The sequence below is a fragment of the Manis javanica genome, chromosome 17 (genome assembly GCF_040802235.1).
Source record: "Manis javanica isolate MJ-LG chromosome 17, MJ_LKY, whole genome shotgun sequence".
NCBI lineage: Eukaryota > Metazoa > Chordata > Mammalia > Pholidota > Manidae > Manis > Manis javanica.
Genome location: NC_133172.1, coordinates 49,429,337 through 49,452,287, shown reverse-complemented (window position 1 = coordinate 49,452,287; position 22,951 = coordinate 49,429,337). Strand labels below are relative to the sequence as shown.

At 36.4% G+C, this 22,951-nt stretch overlaps 1 protein-coding gene across 8 annotated transcripts in view; it reads right to left on the bottom strand.

The window, feature by feature from the left end:
- Window positions 1-22,951, bottom strand: part of NFAT5 (nuclear factor of activated T cells 5) — a 140,676-nt gene that overhangs the window by 8,802 nt on the left and 108,923 nt on the right. For 5 of the 8 annotated variants that reach the window (XM_073226337.1, XM_073226338.1, XM_073226340.1 and 2 more), the window contains 4 exons: window positions 16,332-16,464; window positions 9,449-9,535; window positions 3,475-3,623; window positions 282-2,745 (listed from right to left, as the gene is read on the bottom strand). In XM_073226337.1, coding sequence (XP_073082438.1) covers window positions 282-2,745; window positions 3,475-3,623; window positions 9,449-9,535; window positions 16,332-16,464 — 2,833 coding nt within the window. The remainder of the gene's footprint in view (window positions 1-281; window positions 2,746-3,474; window positions 3,624-9,448; window positions 9,536-16,331; window positions 16,465-22,951) is intronic. The other 3 variants (XM_037025418.2, XM_073226339.1, XM_073226343.1) reach the window with 2 other exon arrangements.

Here is a 22,951-nt window from a genome sequence, read left to right as displayed (position 1 = left end):
GCAAACACATACATTTATATACATTACCACATTTAATCCTCCCCAATACCTTATCAAGTATGTCATATCACCACCATTTTAGATGTGGAAATTGAGGCTCATGTACGTCAAACAACTTCCTTAAGATCTCATAGTCTCTAAGCAGGGCTGGGACTTGAACTCAGTGCTGGTGACTACAAGCTGCGCTCTTAACAACTGTGTTTGCTTCCTTCTAATAGAAATAATCTCATCATGTCAACAAATAACATTTAAGAAATGAGAAATTAGAAAGAGTTTCTTACTATTTTGAATGCCAAATAAGAACATTCCCGAAGTCTGCTGAGATGAGCCAGGAGAATTCTGTAGTTGGTTTATTGTGCCTCCTGTAGTGTTGTGAAATAAAGTAGCCTGTGGTTGAGGTGAAGATGTGGCTCCCTGGATTCCAGGCATGTTGTTCTGAGGGGAGTAAAGAGGAGACTGTTGCATATCTTGTTGGTTTATGCTGGTCTGCAGTGCAGACATGGATGCTGGAGAGAGGAAGAGTGTCACTTGCTGCTCTTGAGAATTAGGTGACCCTTGGACCAACTGAATCTGAGGAGAGCTGTGGAACAAGGAGGTCTGTGATGATTCAGACTGGGGCGGACCTGGATTCTGAAGGGAGGAAACTGTGGGCTGGTTCTGAAACTGCATGGCCTGCTGCTCTTGATTCAATGGGGCCATGTTATTTTGTTGGTGAAAAAGTGACTGGTTCTGCTGCTCCTGGTTTGCCATTGGATTCTGACTGGGGCTGAATATCATGGCTGGTGGAGGTGGCTTCTGGGATGCCATGGTAGCCATGGTGTTCTGGCCACTGAATAAAATGCTCTGTGGTTGTGGTGACTGCTGCTGCTCCTGGGATGCAGAGTTACTCTGGATGCCAACTATTGAGTGCTGTGGCTGGAACATTGCTCCTTGCTGACTCTGAGGCATTGGATTTGGAGGAAGGGAGCCCAGGGACACCTGGGGCTGAAAAAGACCTTGCTGGGAGGGCTGTGCCTGTTCTTGGGAAAGCATAGGGGTCTGGATGTGTGATATTGGAGCCTGCTGTTGGAAAGCAGATGGCTGCTCAGTGTTCGATGTTGACTGAAGTGGAGAAATTGAGTTTTGAGCTGCAAAAAATGAAATCTGTTCTTCCTGGGCTACAGTGTTAGTTTGAAGATTATTCATTGGACTCTGGGAAAGAAATATATTGGCTGACTGCTGATCTTGAGGAACAGAAGAGCCCTGTAGCACAGCCATAGTACTTTGGGAGTGAAACATTGGAGGCTGCATCTGTTCAGAGGAGGTTGTAGAAGTCTGACTATGGACAATAGGACTTGGACTATGAAAAATAGAACCCTGAGTTTCCTGGGAAAGGTTCTGAGCATCGGCAATAGGATTTTGAGGATGAAAAAGTTGAGCCTGTGAATGAGAAGACTGCTGCAAAAAATTCCCAGATTGGAGGGACATCATCTCATTACCCTGCTGGAATAAACCATTACCTTGCTGCTGGGTACCACTATTCTGAACACTCATCATACTTTTTGTAGATGAAAAAAGGTTAACTTGGGGTGGATTCTCCCCACTGTGTTGCATCTGGACCATGGTCTGAAAGACACTGTTCTGAATCTGTTTTGCTTGTGCTCCAGTTTCTTCTCCATCTCCTGAACTTGACGTTTGAAACATGGTAGTGCCAGGGGTTGCAACCTGCTGCGTGGGGGTTGTAGTAGTTTCATTTCCAGAAACTGCAGGAGGAGAAGAGAAGAGCTCACACTGCATTTGCATGTCCTCACTGGTAGATAATGCACTCATCATATGGGAAGTCTGCTGGTAAACTGGAGACTGCTGGAGGTTCCCACTTGCTGACGCGGTGGAAGGAAACAACTCGGACTGAATCTGGGCAGCGGCCTGGCAGATGCTCTGCTGCATCTCCATCACCATGGCAGCCGATGACTCCATCACCTGCTGCGGCTGCTGCGGCTGCTGGCCTGACAGGGTGCTGTCAGTCTGCGGGTGAACACTGTCAGCTCTCCCAGCTATCAAGTTATCCGGCCTGCTATGCACTGCTGGCTCTGCTGAGGAAAACATTCCAGGGCTTACGCTATTTTGAATTTGACTGACTTGTTGAAAAATGTCTGCACTAAGCTGCTCTTGAACATTCTCATTACCATCTGGAGCAGAAAATAAAACTGAAGATAACTGTTGTTGTGCCTCTAAAACTTGTTGGACCAAGTCAACATTTCCACCGCTGCCACTAGCTGGACTGCCTGTGAAACTTCCTGCTTGCAGATGCTGGATTGTATTCTGTAGCTGACTCACACTATTTGGCGATGGGAAAATGTTTGAGGACATCTGCTGCTGTAAAGTCTGTGTTTGTTCTTGCAGCGGTGACTGCTGCTGCTGTGGCACCTCGGTCAGGTGGGACAAATTAACCACTGTGCCATCTGACTGTAACACCTCCCGAGGCTGACTTTCTCTCGTCTGAAACTGTGTAGCCTGCTGCAGTAGCGCATCACTGCTGGGCAGCTGACTAGAGGCAGAAACTGCTGGAAAGGTACCAGGCTGTGAAATATCCTGTGTTTGGATAGTTGTCAGCGTCTCTGGGTTGTATGCCTTGGGCTGAATCTGCTGCTGCTTTTCATTTTCAGAAGGTAAGTGGGAAGATGATGATGATGAGAAAGACCCATTTCCTGCTATGTTAGAGATATTTTCTAATGTTTGTTGGGTTGATACAACTGTCTTTGTAGCCTAAAAAATAAAAATCCCCAAATAAAATGTATACATAAATGTTAAAAATAAGTTCATATGATAACTTCAAAAAGTATTATTATTCTAGAAACACATGTATACGCAGGACCAACCTTCCACTTTATTTACTGGAAAACAGGTGTACGACTATGATACTCAATGATAACATGATATCTGGTTATTGTCAGGGTATTTTTAAGTAAATATTAGAAGAAAAGATGGTCAAATAAGTAGAAGGATGATCAACTATTGATATTTTAGCGCAGTGAGAACACATTAACTCTCTGGTTCGTGAATTAATAGTACATTAAAAAATACCTCCATTTTGTGGATCATTGGTAACTTTATAGGGGGGAAACAAGTGAAAAAGGGAAAGAGAGTTATAGGAAAGACTGAAGAAAAAAAGTAAAATAAAAATGACTCTAATTTGAAAATGCTAACCCAGCATTTTCACCAATATTCCACATCTCACAGGTCTAGCTAACACATTATCTCCTCCCTTGTTAAACATATATATTGGAAGTCACTTTGCAGGCTACTTATTAGAGTCTAAAAGCATTCACTTTGAAAGCAAAATTCCTTAAATGCATCCAAAGAGAAACAAATGTGAAGGAAACAGGAAAAGTAAAAAGCACAAACTTGGAGAAAAGAAATGAAGCCCCCCCAAAATACATATAGCAATTTTTGTATTTGAGATTAAGATGTAGGGCACTAGTCAATGTAGCTCACCTTAAAAATAGGGGAAGATCTTTTTTCTGCTGTTATTTCCATTGGAGTAACATCTTCACTCTTAATCATACTGCTTGATATGAGTGGAGTGATCAGAGCATTAGGAAGAATATTCACCTTATCTAAGTTACATCCAGTAGTTTTCATTGCTGCATGTGTACACACACACAAAAAGAAAGTTTAAAATCACTAAAACCATTAACTATTTCATCCTATAATGTGCTGACTATTAGTCATGACTTAAATGTCTCTTTTTTAATGCTATCATGGTAACACAAAATTCAAAACTGGTTTATCAAAATGTGCTCTTCCTTTTTCAAGTAGCATTAACTTTAGGACCCCTGGTAAGAGCCCGAGAATGCAGGTTATAAATCAACAGGCTCGAGCAGTTCAGTTATCAAGTTATAACTACCAGGACCCTTTGAAGATGCCTTTACACTGCTCAACACTACCAGGTTATATTATAGCATACAGCTTAGAAATCTCCAGGAGATTACAACTGCTCAATTACAACTGCTACCTTCTCCTCTTAGCATATGACTGCCTGGCAGTATAAAAGTCAAAACTTTTTAAGGGCTATAGAACTGTCTAAACATTTCTCTCCTCAACAAATCTTAAGCCTTTCATTAGAAAAATGCCACTAAGTAACGAAATAAACTTTGCTTTTCCAAATTAATGTCTTAGAAAACTTCAATTTGCTAACACATTTCTCTTTTAAACAGGACTTTGAATTTTTTCTTTTCAGAAATTTAAGGATGATTTTCTTAGATTTTTATCAATTAAATTTCCAAAGCAAACCACCAAGTACTTTCTACTTCCTACTACTACAATTTTCAGTAGTTATGAGGCAGTACCTAACAGATAAGGTAGATTCTACCATTTCATTTATTTTTTCTCTTGATTCCTTTTCTTTTCTTTTTTAATTCACTACCCACTCCTGATTCCTTCCTTTTCTTTCTTTTTTTTGGCTACTTAAGTGCCACTGGCACTTAGTAGAGTCTACTGATATCACCAATGATAGACTTCTAAACTGAACACATAACCAAATTCTGATTTAAAAATTACTTTGAGAACCTATGGAGAGAAATATGGATTCCTCAGAAGGTATAGTTGTTTAATTTCTTAATTTGATACTGATATTTTAAAACAGTACATGAATAGGATAGCTAGATTTGTAAATATTTTAATTTAAAAATATTACTCAAAACTTTCTGGACTTACTTCAGCTTGTCTCACAGCTAAGTGGCTAAGAACAATTCTCAGGGAATTGATTATATTGAGGGAGGGGAAAGTGCTCACTTAACTTTTTGTACTCTATGCTTTATTACTCATGAGTTCTCTGGACCTATTTTCACCCAGGTTCTACCAATACCAATACAATTCAACTCACAATCCAGTTTTGACTGAGATAAAACTTCAGATTATGCACAGAGAAGGCAGTTAAAAGCATTCTAGCACAACTGAAAGACTCACAAGACAATTTGAAAGACTACTATGTTGTCTTAAATTGATCTTGTAATGTTCAACTACTTTTCTGGATTTTGAATTATGTTAGAATGTGAGAGCTCCATGAGGGCACAGACTTTGTTGCTGTAGCCTGATGCAGAGCAGGTAATACTTGTTGAATGAATGAAGAAATGAATAACTACTCTTAACTTTTATCACAGTCAATTTAGTTTTTTGTGGATTATTTGGTTAATCTTATAATGCAGTGCTGCATATTTTTATTAATAGTCTTCCGGTCTAAAATATTCACTATCTAAAGACAAGTTTATATTACAGTTCAATTAGAAACTGCATGTAAACATCCACTGATAAATAAATGTATCACCTACACAGTTACTGCTTAACAGAAGTATAATCAATTTTCCTCCAAATTTATTTAGACAATAATTCGTATTTTTTCCCCTTTTGGAAAGTGAGAATAGGTGGAATAAGTTGAGTTAAGTCTTTTACTCCGCCTGAAGAGACCAGTGACAAATAAGTATGTCTACTGGTGTAGACAAATAATAAAGGACATTTTGTCTAATGCCCATGCAAAGATATGTCTTTCTATGGCCTGCGACAATTTAGTTTTCTAAGCCCTATTTTAGTCTGCTTGTTGTTCTAGCTCTTCATGAGCTCCAGCTGGAATCCTACTGTCTACAGGAATGGACGGTGTTTTTCTGGGCTGCCTGGTTTCATTAGGAGGGGCTGAGGGAATGCTGGACCTGCAGGAAGGAAAACATTTCTCATGGTATGTTCTCTGGTCTCCTGACATGAATGGGCTTCCCATTCAATTTCTGCTGGTGCTTCTGGGGTAGGGAAGCACCTACATGGTCTGCCTTCTGCCACTGGGAGGGAAAGGTCAAGAACTAAAACTGGTCAGAGGTTTGGGAGCCCCTGGGTCTGGTTCACCTGCTACTGGACTGTCTTCTGTCACTGGGTGGAGGATTGGGAGGCACTTGGCCTTGATCTTCTCCTCCTTGGTGGAGGGCCAGAAGCTGCCTGGGCTGGATCTCTGCTGTTGGAAGAAGGATAAGGAGACAGCTGGTACCACCAGTACAGGTGGAGGGGCCTGTGCGCTACTGCCTGGTGTGGGGTGGGGAATGGATCGGCTCCCTGGGTTCTGCTGCTACCATTCCTGTAGACAGACCTCCTGCTGCTGGCATATGTGAGGCCTGTATTTTGGCCCTCTTGGGTTCTACTGTTGGCAGATTGGGCCCACTGCTACTTGGCAGGTGGGGGCATGGGGTGTGTTGACCCACCCAAATTCTGCTGTTATTACTACAGGTGTGGGTAGAAGATGGGTTGGACCCCAAATTCTGCTAGTGAGTCAGCTGCTGCTCCTAGGTACGAGTCATCCCACTAAGTCTCTGCTGAGCTTTCCCTTCCTGGTCTTTTAGCCAAACAGAACACGCTTTTCATGCTTATTTACCGATTTATTTTTTGTCTGCACCTGTGTCAGTGCCCAATTCAGATAAAAAGGAGATAAACACTCGGTGTGGTTCTTCAAGTTCCAAGGTCCCTACCCAGTCCTCTTTCCTCTATATTTCAAGTTCTCTTATGATTATTGATTATTTCCAAGGTATTTAGTATATTTAGAAGGGAGGAACAAGGAAAAGTGAGTTCATACTATCCTGTCTCAGAACCTACAACTTAACGGACCTGTAAACAATACTAAATGGCCTGAGAGATGTTACCCTATCTTTTCTTCCTACATTTTCACTATGTATTTATTGAGCCCTTACAAAGTTCCAGACACTGTTCAAGGTTCTGGGGGTCCAGTCATGAATAAAACAGATAAATCCCTACCACCTGGAAATTACATTTTAGTAAAGGAGGAAAAAATTACAAACAAGTCAAATCTACGTTCTACTTAGGGGCTGGGGGAGAACTTTTAAGGCAATTCAGAAAACCCAGAAGGTAAATAAAATAGATATATGTAAACATCCCAATATCAATTTCAATTTTGTGAAGAATATTGGTATTGATAGTTTATGCCAAACAAGTTTTAAACAGTTATATTTTCCATCCATGCCAAATAATAACAAATTTTGAAACTTAGAACAATCTTTACTAAAAGTTTGTTGTCAACAAGCAGCATTTTAAGTATAAATATGTTTATTTAAAATATGAATTATAGGGGAGGAAATAATAGAATGAAAAGAATAAAGAGTTTTCGGACAAATCTAAAGTGCAACCTCTATCAGTTACTAGCTATATGTCCTTGAATCACTTAACTTCTGTAAGTCTCATCTGTAAAATCAGTTGAACTAGATTATCTCTATGCTTGCTCCAAGCTCCTAAACCTTTTCAAATAGTTGTAACCAGTTAAAAGTATATGCTTATTATTAACCACTCCTTACAAAGTTGATACCGAGAGAAGGCACATCAATATTTTACCTCTAGGGCCTAAACTTGCATCATAGAATCACTTAGCTACCTGTCTAGAATTTATACTGACATCTACCTGCACCTATATAGATACAGAAAGTTACTAATAATATTTCCAGGAAATTGCTAACAATCATTCATACTGTAAAATTTATCTTCCCATGTGCACTACTTTTATGTTAAAGATATATACACAATTGGGTAAAACTGAAGATGAATCACAACGTTTTGGCTTAGACTGAGTATTCACTGAATAGTTGTGCAGTTATCCTCCTGCTGACTATCCGTCCCTGCAAACCCTCTCCAAGGAATTGGGAACTTATTTCAGAGTAAAAGCTTTCAATATCTAGCCATAAGATCATATTTGGGTATCAAATTCTAAATCTTATTGTAATTGATGGCTAGTCACAAGAATGTTACTTTTAAGATTACTGTGATAACATAAATTTAAAAGTCATTTTTGCTCAGTTTCATCATTAAAGCATACCTAATTAATCTCCCAGATGGCACACTGGCATTTTACTAAAAATGTCAAGTACAAACTTTAAACTTTTAAGTATTCAACTTAATTTTAAATCTTCATGAAATTATTTTGCCATGATTTCCCAGTTGACAAAACTGTCAAAATAGGAAGGTCTGAACTGTGAAAAAGAATAATATGTATGTGTATTTCTTATCCATTTATTTAGGCTTGTATCAAGATTTTGATTAAATAACAAATCATTTTATTACTAAAAATTAAACATAGCATTTAATACCTTTCAACCTTCAATTCACAATCTTATATGAGAAATTTCACTTTGGATCAGATTAGTGTTCTACCAGTCTGATATTCTGGGAATGGAACATCAAGGAATTTTTGGAGAAAAGCATTAATGCTTTAAAGTTGACAAAGGATTGGCTACAATGTCCGTTTCTTTAATGATTAATTAATTATGGTATTATTCATCTAATAAACATGGTTTGAATTATTTTTGCTTAGATGTGTTACCTTATACACTGAAGCTCAACCTACCCTTTTCAATCCTAGCTAAGTGACCTTGGGCAAATTATTTAACCTCTCTGGAACCTGGTTTCCTCATCTGTGAAATGAGAGTAACAAATTACCCACCTCACAGAGTTCATGAGATAATGCAGACAAAAACTATGTATGACATATTGCTTAGCACTTAATACATGTTCAATAAACAATAGATATGGTTATCCATAGCACAGATTTGTAAATTTTCCTGTACTTCAATCATATAATCTTGGCAGTTTACTTAGTCATGCAAACTACTCACTAATCTACTCTGGACGTATTTATAGTCAGAAATTATAATGGCAAGCTATATTGGACACATTATATATGTAAATGCTGAATTTTACTCCTGACAATACAAAAAAATCCACTCTATTTTACAAAACTTACAAAGTATATTATGCCCCTTAAAAACTAATTAATTTAATTTTTAAATTTAATTCAAGAATTTCAAGCAGAAAAACTTAAGTAAAGGCTAGAATTATAGGAATAAATCAATGGCTATTATGTCATTGACATCTTCATAGAATGGCATAAAAGCATCATCAAGTACCACAGCTGTATTAGGTATCTGCTAAGAAACTATTCTACCACCTTATAACATCCTGAAGACAACTTCATTGTTTCCTAGAATTGGCAGGGGAGCTAAATAAAAATGTCAGAAGAATGACAAATGAAGAACTAAAGCAACTTTTTTAAGTATCTACAGTTCATATTTACATTGCCTCAGTCTCAATGTGAAGTATTAATCTTATTGGTAGCAAGAAGTTTATAGACTATTTTAGACACATTACTGTACTCTAAATTATATAGACTTCTACGATTTTTAATAGTGGAGAATGAAAAACAAAACACAAAAATCTCCTCCAAAATAATGTATGTTAAAAAGAAGTTTTTATATGGTGCATGAAGGAAAATATCAAGCTGGGAAACAAGTCTGTATTCACATTTACTTTATAATATGCAAGATACCCTGTTAAATGTTCCAAGTACTAAGAGAAAACAAAATATAAGGTTCGCTAGAGAAAACATACAGGATCGCCTATTTATAATTTTTGAGAAGAATCAACTCAGTACCTTTCATGGCCTCTTCAAAAGAGCAAGGTCTTGCTGGACTAGATATTTCCTTCTTCACATTTACATTCAAAGTGCTAGCTGCTGCTGCTAGTAAAACAAAACAAAGACTAATGTATTTATATAACCTTATTCATCAACAAAATGTGTACCTTAAAATTCTTTAATTGCCATCACTAAATTATTTGTTTAGCAGAAATTCTAGGTTGATGAGTTTTTATAGCCACCAGTCCATCCGGTAAAATTCACTAATCTCTAAGTGGACAGAGCATATGCTCAGTTATCAAAATAAAACAAAAGAAAAACAACAGCAACTTTAAAAAAATCCTTCTTATTAACAGTACACAGACTAACTATATCTGATGAGCAGAAGATTGATGTGAGACTTAAGTTTATAAACTCTACCACTAGCATGAAAAAAACCTACAATTCACCTACATAAATGATTTACTTAAAAAATACTGATTAAATGATGCTCAGTGAAATAAGCCAGGTGGAGAGAGACAAGTACCAAATGATCTCACTCATTTGTGGATTATAACAATAAAGCAAAACTGAAGGAAAAAAAACAGCAGCAGACTCACAGACTCCAAGAAGGGACTAGCAGTTACCAAAGGAAAGGGCATGGGGAGAGTGGGTGGGGAGGGAAGGAGAGGGATTAAGAGGCATTATAATTAGCGCACATAATGTAGGGGGGTCATGGGGAAGGCAGTATAGCACAGAGAAGACAAGTAGTGACTCTACAGCATCTTACTACACTGCTGGACAGTGACTGCAATGGGGTGGAGGGGGACTTGATAATACGGATGAATGTAGTAACCACAATGTTGTTCATGTGAAACCTTCATAGGATTGTATATCAATAATACCTTAATAAAAAGAAAAATACTCATCAAGAAACATGAGTCAATTGAGCTAAAACTTAAAAAAAACCTGTGATGAACATACACAATCGCTAACATTATAATTATTCTTTTTGTAAAGCCTTAGAAAAAATCATCTTTGCTATTATTAATGGAGACTTGTTGAGCTATTTTATCTAGTTATATCAAGTATAACTATTACGACAACTTTAAATTTAATGGGGATAAGGAGAGATCAGTTCTGAATGATGAAGTTAGACAAATTCCAAATAAACAGGTTCTTCCTTACAATGACTATGTAATAATTTTATTTAGATTTTCATTTCTATTTTTAATGTACTTATTTTATATTCCCTAACTTATTCAAAATGTGAATTATGTCAGATTATTTTCAATTTCTTATTCTTGATGTGACAATATGAAATGATAGTTCTAAAGAGACTATAAAGAGATAATTGTGAATAAAGAGACAAAATGGACACATCTCCTAAGAAAGAAGTTAAATAATTTATCTTAGCAGGTAGCACAGGAGGTCCAACAAATGCTATTATAGGTCATTGAATCGAAATAGAAATCCACAGACAATTTTAAAGCATAATATTAATTCTAATAATTAGATTTTAAATAGAAACTAAGCTTTGAAAAAAACCTTAAACTTCTACTTTTAAATCAAGTTTTAGTTATTTGTTTTTAGAGCAGAAAGAATATGAATAAATATTACATCCCCCATTTCTTACTGGAATCACTATTGCAGACTCACTGTAAAAAATACCTAATGTAAAGGGATGAAACTAGAAATAAATTACACAAAGCAAATGAAGCAGCCCACAAGAACACGGAGGCTTAATAACATACTCCTAAATAATCAATGGATCAATGACCAAATAAAAACAGAGATCAAGCAATATACGGAGACAAATGACAACAATAATTAAACACCACAAAACCTGTGGGATGCGGCAAAGGTTGTGCTAAAAGGGAAGTATATTGCAATACAGGCCTACCTCAGGAAAAGAAAAACAATCCCATATTAACAGTACAAACTCACAATTAACAAAACTAGAAAAAGAAGAACAAAAGAAGAACAAATGAGGCCCAAAGTCAGTAGATGGAGGGACATAATAAAGATTAGAGCATAAATAAATAAAATCAAGAAGAATAAAACAATAGAAAGAATCAATGAAAGCAGGAGCTGTTCTTCAAGAAAATCAACAAAATAGATAAACCCCTAGCCAGCCTTACCAAGAAAAAAAAGAGAGTCTACACATACAAACAGAATCAGAAATGAGAAAGGAAAAATCACTAGACACCACAGAAATACAAAGAACTAGGACAGAATATTATGAAAAATTATATGCTAACAAACTGGATAACCTAGAAGAAATGGACAACTTTCTAGAAAAATACAACCTTCCAAGGCTGACCCAGGAAGAAACAAAATCTGAGCAGACCAATTACCAGCAATGAAATTAATTTGGTAACCAAAAACTACCCAAGAACAAAACCCCTGGACCAGATGGCTTCAATGCTGAATTTTATCAAACATTTAGTAAAAGACATAATACCCATCCTCCTTAAAGTTTTCCAAAAAGTAGAAGAGGAAGGAATACTCCCAAACGCATTCTACTAGGCCAGCATTACTCTAATAGCAAAACCAGGCAAAGACACCACAAAAAAAGAAAATTACACACCAATATCACTGATGAACATAGATGCAAAAATATTCAACAAAATATTAGCAAACAGAATTAAAAAACACATCAAACAGATCATCCATTATGATCAGGTAGGCTTTATTCCAGGGATGCAAGGACGGTACAACATTCAAAAATACATCATCATCATCCACCACCACAACAAAAAGGACAAAATCCACATGATTATCTCCATAGACGCTGAAAAAGCACTGGACAAAATTCAACATCCATTCATGATAAAAACTCTCAACAAAATGGGTATAGAGGGAAAGTACCTCAACATAATAAAGGCCATATATGACAAACCCACAGCCAACATTATAATTAACAGCAAGAAGCTGAAAGCTTTTCCTCTAAGATCGGGAACAAGACAGGGATGCCCACTCTCCCCACTGTTATTCAACATAGTACTGGAGGTCCTAGTCATGGCAATCAGACAAAACAAAGAAAAAAAAGGCATCCAGACTGGTAAGGAAGAAGTCAAACTGTCACTATTTGCAGATGACATGATATTGTACATAAAAAACCCTAAAGAATCCCCTCAAACTACTAGAACTAATATTGGAATTCAGCAAAGTTGCAGGATACAAAATTAATACACAGAAATCTAATGCTTTCCTATACACTAATGATGAACTAGCAGAAAGAGAAATCAGCAAAACAATTCCATTCACAATGAGTTATCACCTCACACCAGTTAGGATAGCCAACATAGAAAAGACTAGGAACAACAAATGCTGGCAAGGATGCGGAGAATGGGGAACCCTCCTACACTGTTGGTGGGAATGTAAACTAGTTCAATCATTGTGGAAAGCAGTACGGAAGTTCCTCAAAAAACTCAAAAATAGAAATACTATTTGACCCAGGAATTCCACTCCTAGGAATTTACCCTAAGAATGCCGCAGCCCCATTGAAAATGACATATGCACCCCTATTTTTATTGCAGCATTATTTACAATATCCAAGAAATGGAAGCAACCTAAGTGTCCATTAGTAGATGAATGGATAAAGAAGATGTGGTATATATACACAATGGAATATTATTCAGCCATAAGAAAAAAACAAACCTACCATTGCAACAACATGGATGGAGCTAGAGGGTATTATGCTCACTGAAATAAGCTAGGCAGAGAAAGACAAGTACCAAATTATTTCACTCATCTGTGGAGCATAAGAACAAAGAAAAAACTGAAGGAACAAAACAGCAGTGACTCATGGAATCCAAGAATGGGCTAACAGTTACCAAAGGGAAAGGGACTCAGGAGGGTGAGTGGGAAGGGAGGGAGAAGGGGAATAAGGGGCATTACAATTAGCACACATAATGTGGGGGGGTGGGGGCACGGGCACAGAGAAGGCAGTACAGCACAGAGAAGACAAGTAGTGACTCTAGCATCTTACTATGCAGATGGACAGTAACGATAATGGGGTAAGTGGTGGGTAATTGATAATGGGGGGAATCTAGTAACCACAGTGTGGCTCATGTGATTTTTATATTAATGATACCAAAAAAAAATACCTAATGTGATTTCTGTGTCTTAATAAAATGAAGTAAAAAAATTAAAGGTACATCAACAGTTAAGCAAATCCTCAGTGACTAACGCAGATAAAACACAGGTTTTATGACTCTGCAAAGTGTCTAAGTGCCTGAGAGCATGCACCTGCGATGAATTTTTGGCAGTACAGACCCAGAGGGCTTTAGAGCGGCTTGTGTCTGGCACAGTGTGGAACCAGTTTATGTTCACTTGAGCCCTTGCCCCAATCCTACTTTCAGACCATGTACCAACTACCCAAGATCCCCAAATCTGCACAATTACTCTAGACTATGTGTACCATCTGAGGCCTATAGGATGGACAGAGCTTGGAAGCACTGGCTGGTGCATCAATGCCCTCCAGGGTATAGCATGGAGCTTGGAGTGGAAAAAGAAGGGTGGCAGGCCCGGAATCCTTTCCTCATATTGTCATAGTCCAGCTTGGAACTTCAAGTATTCTGGAAATTCTAACTCCAAATCTGGCTTTCCATATTGTTAGGAGGATATTTGGTAAAATTAGGACAGCAGGATATATTTTATTTAATATTTGTAACTTTTAAATATTTAGACAAATGGATAACAGTTGCCATTTCTACTCTGACTCTTGAATATTAGGATGGGCCTAGTTTAGCTGTTAAATCTATAATTGTAAGAATTAACATTGTGCTTTAAAATTGTCTGGGGATGTCTTCTTTCGATTCCCTATATATCATTTTCAGACCTTCTGTTCTGCCTGCCAAATTACTTAACTCATTCTTAGGAGATATGTCCATTTTGCTTCTTTATTCACAATTATCTATCTCTTTTGGTGTTAATTATGCACCATTGAAGGAACATTCAAATGTTTAACCATAGTCGCCAGAGGAATCACAAACAGCAACTAGTTGATCATGATGATAGTACAAATTTTCTATAATCAAGCTTTTCTGAAATCATATTCTCTCTCCTGCACATCTGAAAAGATGATCACATTTTGTAAAATACAAAAAAGTGAAATTATGGGAAGACATCATAAAGGCAGAAACTGAACCATTAGATCTTATTACAAAGTTTCCCTATCTGTTCACTATGAGTTTCTGAGAGTGTGCCTCTACTTGATATACAAAATGAGGGAAAAACTTAAAAGCATAAGAATATGTTAATGATTGCTTAAATATAGCTAATTAGAATGGCCTTTAAAGCAGAGGACTTAAATGCTGTTTTATTTGGCAATTTATCAAAGGGAAATTTCTAAAAATCAGCATTTATCACTAAGAAATTAAGATTCTTAGTGCTGATGTTACATTCTTCAAAGTCCTAAAGTTCTTTATAATTAATTAATAAAAATAGCAATATCTCAGTATTTTCAGGATAGCAAGAATCTTAAGGCTATTCCCCGACACACACATACATACATTTCCTTCTTCCCTTTCAACAGAAATGATATATAAGCTCATAAGGAAAACAATTCTCACATGCTAATTATGCCATCTTTCTCCCCACACAAGTGAGTTCTTCCTTACACAAAAATTAAATATCAATATTTGGTAATTAGCAGTTACTAAAGTGTCTTAACTACCATTAGTTTTAAATTAAACTTTCTTGGAATTTTGAGGTCCTCCTTGAAAGAAAACAATCAAATACTTGGTTTGAATATCAACCAATCTTTTCTATTTTTGTTGAAACCAGTAAATTATTTCTTAACTTTGTCTTTTTTTTTTAAATCTGAAATTCTATTTGTGATCTTTTATTCTGAGACAAATTCTTAGAGTATTTCATTAGTGCTATATACTATGGCATACTTTTGTAGCACACTGGTGGAAAATAACTCACGGTGTGAAATTCAGACATGATCTTAAAAAGGGAATAGATACAATGAGTGACAGAAAGTAATGATCAAGCTTAATTATAATTTTGTCCTAGCTGCTGTTTATATCACTTTTTGTTGCCAGGGCTTTCTTTTCCTGACATTGTATTCACTGAATCCTGAACTATTTGGAGAAAACATATTAATAAACTTATAGACACTGAAGAACTGCTAATTCTGAAGTATACCTGAGACTGGAATGAACTGAACCAATGTTAAACATAGCAGAAACCAAGCCTTAGGTCAATGGGACATGTGAACAGCTTCCCTTCCCAAAATGTTCTCCCTACTTCTGTCCAGAAAAGGTTTGTCTTCTTCAGGTAACTAAATGAATGGAGGCAAAAAACTCTTAAGATACTTCTTACTCAGATATCTCTGAACTTTTAACATTTCAACTGCTCTTACTACTTTGGTTTCTAAAGCATCTATTTTACTTAAATGTTTAAAATTATATTTAAAAATTTATTAACCACCATTCCTGGTATTTTTTATTAAACAAAATTAGAAATGTTACAGGCATGTAACTCTTTGTGATTTTTATCACCTATCACACCAAGCTTATCTCTCACCTCTGCCAAAATGCATCCTATAAGATGGCCAAACTATTAGCAGTTTCGCAAAGTTGTTGCTTTGACCTTTCTACAGATCAGAGGTACTCAATGAATGGTGGTTCTTACTGAAGAGTAACCTGTATAACTCCGGAGAATCTGACTTCAGAACATTTTTATTCCTAGCTTTTTTTACTACTAGTACATAAGGTAGAAATGATTCCCTTGATAATAAGCGTAAAAGCAGTATTTGACAGCCATCTTCTTAGGGAATAATGCCATCCTCCAAAAATACCAGTAGCAATTCATCTTAGTGCACAACTTATTTATTTATTGGTTGGCTGGTCTTCGTATCCTTCCAAAGAACTAGAAATTAGTAGTTCAGAATTTTTTTTTAACATACCTGGGTCTGGAGTGTAAGTGAATGGCTGAACATCATGAGATCTTCCAGCGTTGGTCACTACATATATTCCCACCGATACGGGCAAAGTTATATGCTGGTCATGATATGGGGGAACTTTCACAATAAGATGATTCTAATTTAAAGAAAATTACAAAAGTCAGAAAAGCACCAATATTTAAATTAAAAATCTGAAGTAAAGTCTTATTAAAAAATACGTATTTTAAAGCTGAGGTTCACAATTAATCTTACAATTGCTTTTAAGGTGAAATCCAAATGTTTTACAATAGCTTACAGGGTCCCTGCCCTGTCAACTTTCTCTCACCCCATTCTTCCACAGCTTGCACATTAAGCATAGCCACACTGACCTTCTCAGCCCAGTTTTAAAACATTAAATCCATTTTTACGTCAAGAGTCTTTAAAATTTACTGTCCTCTCCCACTGGAACATATTCCTTTACCTCTTCAAATGGCTAGTTCCTTACCCATTTTCAGGTCTTATTCAAATGTTACTTCCTCAGAGAAGGCTTCTCTGTCCATCCTATGTAAAGGAGCACCCCATCCCCTGATTACATGATCCTGTTTATCTCTAAAACAGCCCTTATCACCACCTGAAATTAGTGATTGTGTTTTTTGTCTCTCTTCAAACACAAGATAAACTCCATGAGAACCTAGGATGTTTTGTTCTCCACTATGTATCCACTGCTAAGCATCTTACAAAAATACACTATTTGTAAAATAAAATGAATATACTTTGAAGCAAAAAATGTCAGTTACCATATATTTTGTAAAATCCTAATTGTGAGATGTACATCACAGCACAGTTCACTGCTTCCTAAGCACTTTAATTCTCAATTAAAGTCAAACAGGGTTCAATTTGTTCAAAACCCAATACATTTTTTTTTAGAAGAGTAGCAGAAGCATCTATGCAAGAAAAAGAGTTCAAAATGCTTCATTAGTACTTACTCAAAGAGACTACTTCTTGGAAGATATCATGAACCACACTGACTTACTCTCTTCTTCCCTAGTACATTATAGTAATGGAATTAGAGGGGTAGTGATTTTGCTTTCTGTACTGGGGATGTGATATGCAGGAGGTCAATGCTGACAGCTGAGAGTGAGTCTGATGAAATTTTTTAATTTAATTAGACTACAGTTGGTTGACTCAGCTGAACAAAACATGTGACAAAGGAAGCCAAGGCCAAGGTTTCAAGTTTTGAGCACTTTATTAGTTTCTAAGCTATGTTAAAACACTCTCTGCTATAGTCACATTATAAATAAACAGCTTTTGATTTATGGCATTAGCAGAATGACTCTTCTATTTGAAAAAATCATGTTTTCAAGCCAGGTGGAAAAAGCCGTATATCCAAATAACTGCACGTTTGGTTCCAGATCACAGCACTATCTTCTTCCAATCAGCATTTTATCTCTTCAGTTTATCAGTGTTGTTGCTTGTTAGCAGTTTTCTCTTTTATACTGCTGCATTATTCTGTCATATGAATGTTCTACAATCAATCTATTCTGCTGTTAAATGACTAAGTTATTGACAGTTTTTACCTATTACAAAAATACTGCTTTGACTCTTGTACAGACAGACCCCAATGAAGCAAATATCACAAGAAAGTGAGTCAAATTAATTTTTTGGTTTCCCAGTGCACATAAAATTTACACTATCTATACTGTAGTCTATAAGGTCTACAATAGCATCATGTCTAAAAAACAATGTACAGACCTCAATTTAAAAATACTTTATTGCTAAAAAAAATGCTATTCATCATCTGAGCTTTCAGGAAGTCATAATTTTTTTGCTGGGATGTTGATGGTCGCTCCATGTTGATGGTTGATGACTGATCAGCATGGTGGTGGCTGAAGGATGGGGTGGCTGTAGTAATTTTTTAAAGTAAGACAATGAAGTTTGCCACATCAGCAGACTCTTCCTTTTATGAACAGTTTCTCTGTAGCACGTGATGATAGCATTTTACTCAGAGTAAAACATCTCCCAATATTGAGTCAGTCCTCTCAAATCTGGTCATTGCTTTATCAACTAAGTTTATGTCATATTCTAAATCCTTCATTGTCATTTCAACAGTCTTCACAGCATCTTCTCCAGGAGTAGATTCCATCTCAAGAAACTTTCTCTGCTCATCTTTAAGAAACAACTCATCCTCTGTTAGTTTTATCATGAGATTGCAGCAATTCAGTCACAGGCTCCACTTCTATAGAAATTCTAGTTCTGTTGCTATTTCCACCACATCTACAGTTGTTTCCTCCACTGATGTCTTGAACCCCTCAAAATCATCCATGAGGGCTGGGATCAACTTCTTCCAAACTCTTGTTAATGATGACATTTTGACCTCTTCCCATGAGTCATGAATGTTCTTAATGGCATCCAGATTGGCAAATCTTTTCCAGAAGGTTTTCAATTTACTTTGTCCAGATCCATCAGAGGGAATCACCATCTAAGGCAGATTAAGCCTTACATAATAATGTATTTCTTAAATAATAAGACTTGAAAGACAAAATTATTCCTTGCTCCATGTGCTGCAGTACAGACATTGTGTTAGCAGGCATGAGAACATTAATCTCATTGCACAACTTCATCAGAGACCTTGGGTGACGAGGTGTATAGTCAATAAGCAGTAGTAATACGTTGAAAGGAAGCTTTTTTTTCTTCCCCCCCTGGAGCAGTAGGTCTCATCAGTGGGCTTAAAATATTCAGTAAGCTGTGTTGTAAACAGACATGCTGTCATCTTGGCTTGGTTGTTCCATTTCTAGAGCACAGGCAGAATAGATGTAGCACAATCCTAAGGGTCCTAGGATATTCAGATGGTAAATGAGCATTGGCTTCAACTTAAAGTCACCAGCTGCATTAGCCCCTAACAAGAGAGTCAAGCCTGCTCTTTGAAGCTTTGAAGCCCTGCATTGACTTCTCCCTACTGGCATCTTCTTCCAATAGAAGGCTGTTTCATCTATGTTGAAAATTTCTTGTTTAGTGTAGCCACCTTCATTAATGACCTTAGTTAGACCTTCTGCATAACTTGCTGTAGCTTCTACATCAGCTCCTGCTGCCTCATCTCGCACTTTTCTGTTACAGAGACAGCCTCTTAAAGCTCATGAACCAACCTCTGCTAGCTTCCAACTTTTCTTCTGCAGCTTCCCCGCCTGTCTCAGCCTTCATAGAATTGAACAGAGTTAAGGCCCTTGCTCTGGATCAGGCTTTGGCTTAAGGAGTGTTGTGGCTCAGTTGATCTCCCCTCAGGACCACTCAAACTTTCTCCATGTCTGCAATGAGGTTATTTTGCTTTCTTATTTGTCATGTGTTCCGTGGAGTAGTACTTCTAGTTTCCTTCAAGAACTTTTTCTTTGCATTCACAATGTGGTTAATTGTTTGGCACAAGAGGCCTAGCTTTTGGGCTATCTCGCTTTGACATGCCTTCCTCACTAAGCTTAATCATTTTAAAGTTTTGATTTAAAGTGAGAGACATATGACTCTTCTTTTTACTTTTTACTTGGACACTTAGCAGCCACTGTAGGGTTATTATCTGGCTTAATTTCAATACTGTTGGGAGGCCCAATGAGAGGGAGAGAGTTGGGGGAATAGCCAGTTTGTGGAACAGTCAGAACAGATGTAAAATTTACTGATTAAGTTCATTTTCTTATATGGGCATGGTTTGCGGAGCCCCAAAATAATAACAATATAAACATCAAAGATCACTGATCACAGATTGCTATAACAAATATAGTAATAGTAAAAAAATTTTAGATGATGAGAGAATTACTAAAATACAGCACAGACAGAAAAGAGCAAATGCTGTTGGAAAAATGGCACCAATAGCATTCATTGCTCAATGCAGGGCAGTCACAAACCTTCAATTTGTAAAAAACACAAGAAGCGAAGCCCAATAAAGTGGAGTGCAATAAAAAGAGGTATACCTGTATGTCATCCACAGGTATTGGAGGGCAAAAATCTGAAAAGTAAATACTGAATTGCACATGAAGTCATCAAAAAAGGTGCCTGAACTAATTGAAATTCTAAGAAACAGTTTCTAAATCTTGTCTACCCTCATTTTTACTCTTTTGCTTAAACACTGTAAGTATGTCACAAAGCAATCCTACCTACAGGATGGATTTGTGAAGTATACTCCCAGTTTTAAAATTATGTGGCAAAATCTGTAACTGAAATTATTCTTCTAATAAAAACTTGTTTCTTGGTAATCAGTGACAGAATCAATATTTAAAAGTCAGATGCACATTTTATTAGAAAACCTGTACTCTCTACTGGGGTTGGAGGGCATATTTAAGCAAACTGAGTTAAAAACCTTTTAAAAACCAAATGAACCAATTTTGATACTAATTCTTCATACTTCCTTAATTTGAATCTAGAAATTCTGCAAGTGATTTGAATTAAATAGTAAATTGCAAATAGCAACAAAAGTTGTTTTTAAATACTACTCAAAAAAATTAAGAGTAACTACTGTTCAAATCTTATCAAAGGGTTGGGACGCCTTTGGAGCAAGTACAGTGTTCTCTGGGATACAAAGAGAAGAATACTTGAATTTTAACTTCTTAGAAAAATCTGTTTGGATTTAAAGTAACTATTTTTTCCCCCTGCAGATAATCTTTTTCAGAAATTATAAGCAATGGTATTAGGTAGGTATTTTTCACTCTCCAAAGAGAAAATTTATCATTGCCACATAACACTTTACAGGTGAGGATATATATACACACACACACACACACACACACACAACTTTCTTAAATCAAATTGTATACCTCTTCCTACTTTCTAACATGCATGTTTTTAGCTTGTTTGTTCCATTTTTAAATCACTTCCACATTTCAAGCTTTGAAACTCTTGCTTTCTTTCAAAACCACAACTCATCTTAAAGATATATAGAAAGATCTTTATTTTTTATTACATATTTAATAGGCAATTAAGTTCCTACAGAACTCATCTAAAGTTGCTAAAATGGGAGTAGATATAATGACTATGTGGTATACATGAGCATGAGACACAGTTGGCCATGATTAAAGGAAGAACCCAGTATTAAACAAAGAGCTGTTTTCCCAGACTATGTTAATCTCAATTTTTACATAGTCGAAGGTTTAATACTTGATGAGTTGATTTTGGGGCTGCAAATGAATAATTCAAAATTATTCATAATTATAATTTATAAAGTTATCTTTAGCCTTTTCTACTGTAATATCTTCCAGTCATTTTTTAATATTGTAGAGGCCATTTCAACTTTTCTGTGTAGGCCTGGTATTTCTTTATTGACCACACTCAAAGTTTCTTCTCCTTTAATGTATTTTCTTAGCCCCATGCCCTCTAAATGTTTGTTTAATTTTTCTGTGTGTTCTTAATGTAACCTCTAGCATCAATTCTTTGTATCTCAGCTCTGATTCTACTCCAAAATACTTCCCAGAAAGCCCCTTGGCTGGGTGGGGGAGTGGGGGAGAGTCAGAAAGCTCTCTGAAATACACAAAAATTAAAAAATGAACAGCAGAACCACAGAATTAATTAAAGATCATATTATGATATAGTTTGCTTACATATTTGCTTGCAAAAACACTAGGACCTCTAGATATAGCCACCAAATAAGGCCATAATTCCTTTTCATTCTACCATGTCTTATTTTTATGATTCTTCTTTAATCTATTTTAGTTGGCATAATTGCCCTGAAAAAAAAGTTTTAAAAATGTAACTACCCCATGCCTCAAAGGTTAAAGAAAGAAGGAGAGAGGAAGAAGGAGAGAGGGAAAGTGAGGAGAAAGAAGAGGATTAAAGACTTCTTAATACTAAGTTCTATATGAAATATCAAGTTAAGACTATCATTTGTTTTGGCTATTTACTAATATTTTATGTAAGTTACAAGGCAAGTCCCTAAGTTTCCAAAACTAGTTTTTTTATCTATAAAACTGCATATAGGATAAGGTAAGGAATAGTAATTGTCATAGAATATTACTAGCAAGAGAGTTTACATTAACCTAACTAACTCAACAAAAAACAAAATAGGCTCATGGCATATAAAAAGTATTATGCAGATAAATTAAGCTTTAGTCAGGACCAAAACTATAGGAATGTAAGAACCTGGCTGAAATTAGGGTTTGTAGTGCTCTAAGAGCAAGGGATCAGACCCTAGGGTCCTCTTTTTTTCCAAAGTGAATAAAATGAACAAATTTTTCATGAGTATCTACTGAGTGCTTAATATTACAAGAAATACAGAAGAGTCACAATACATTGCCCCTAACCTCTAGGAGTTGTCCAGAGAAAGCCACTGTTGTTGGTTCATGGGAAGTGGGAATGTCCTGATCACCATATATAAAGTGTAAGAGGTTAGAAGGAGCTTCAAATAATATAACAGAGGAGCTTTTGTAGGTTAGAAACTGGGGCACAAGTGATTTGTCTTAGGTTACCACAGGTTGATAGTGACAAAGCAGGTACTAGAATCTCAGTTAAGACTAGTGTAGTAGAGGATGTTCAATGGTGTATGCAACAAAGATATTTTTGAGTCCCACTATATGTTTTTGACAGCATGTAGTAGCATAAGGCTAGAGGAAAACTTTCTACTACATAGCATTTATCTAGGTTTATAGGAAGCTTTACATGATACTATGCAGTGA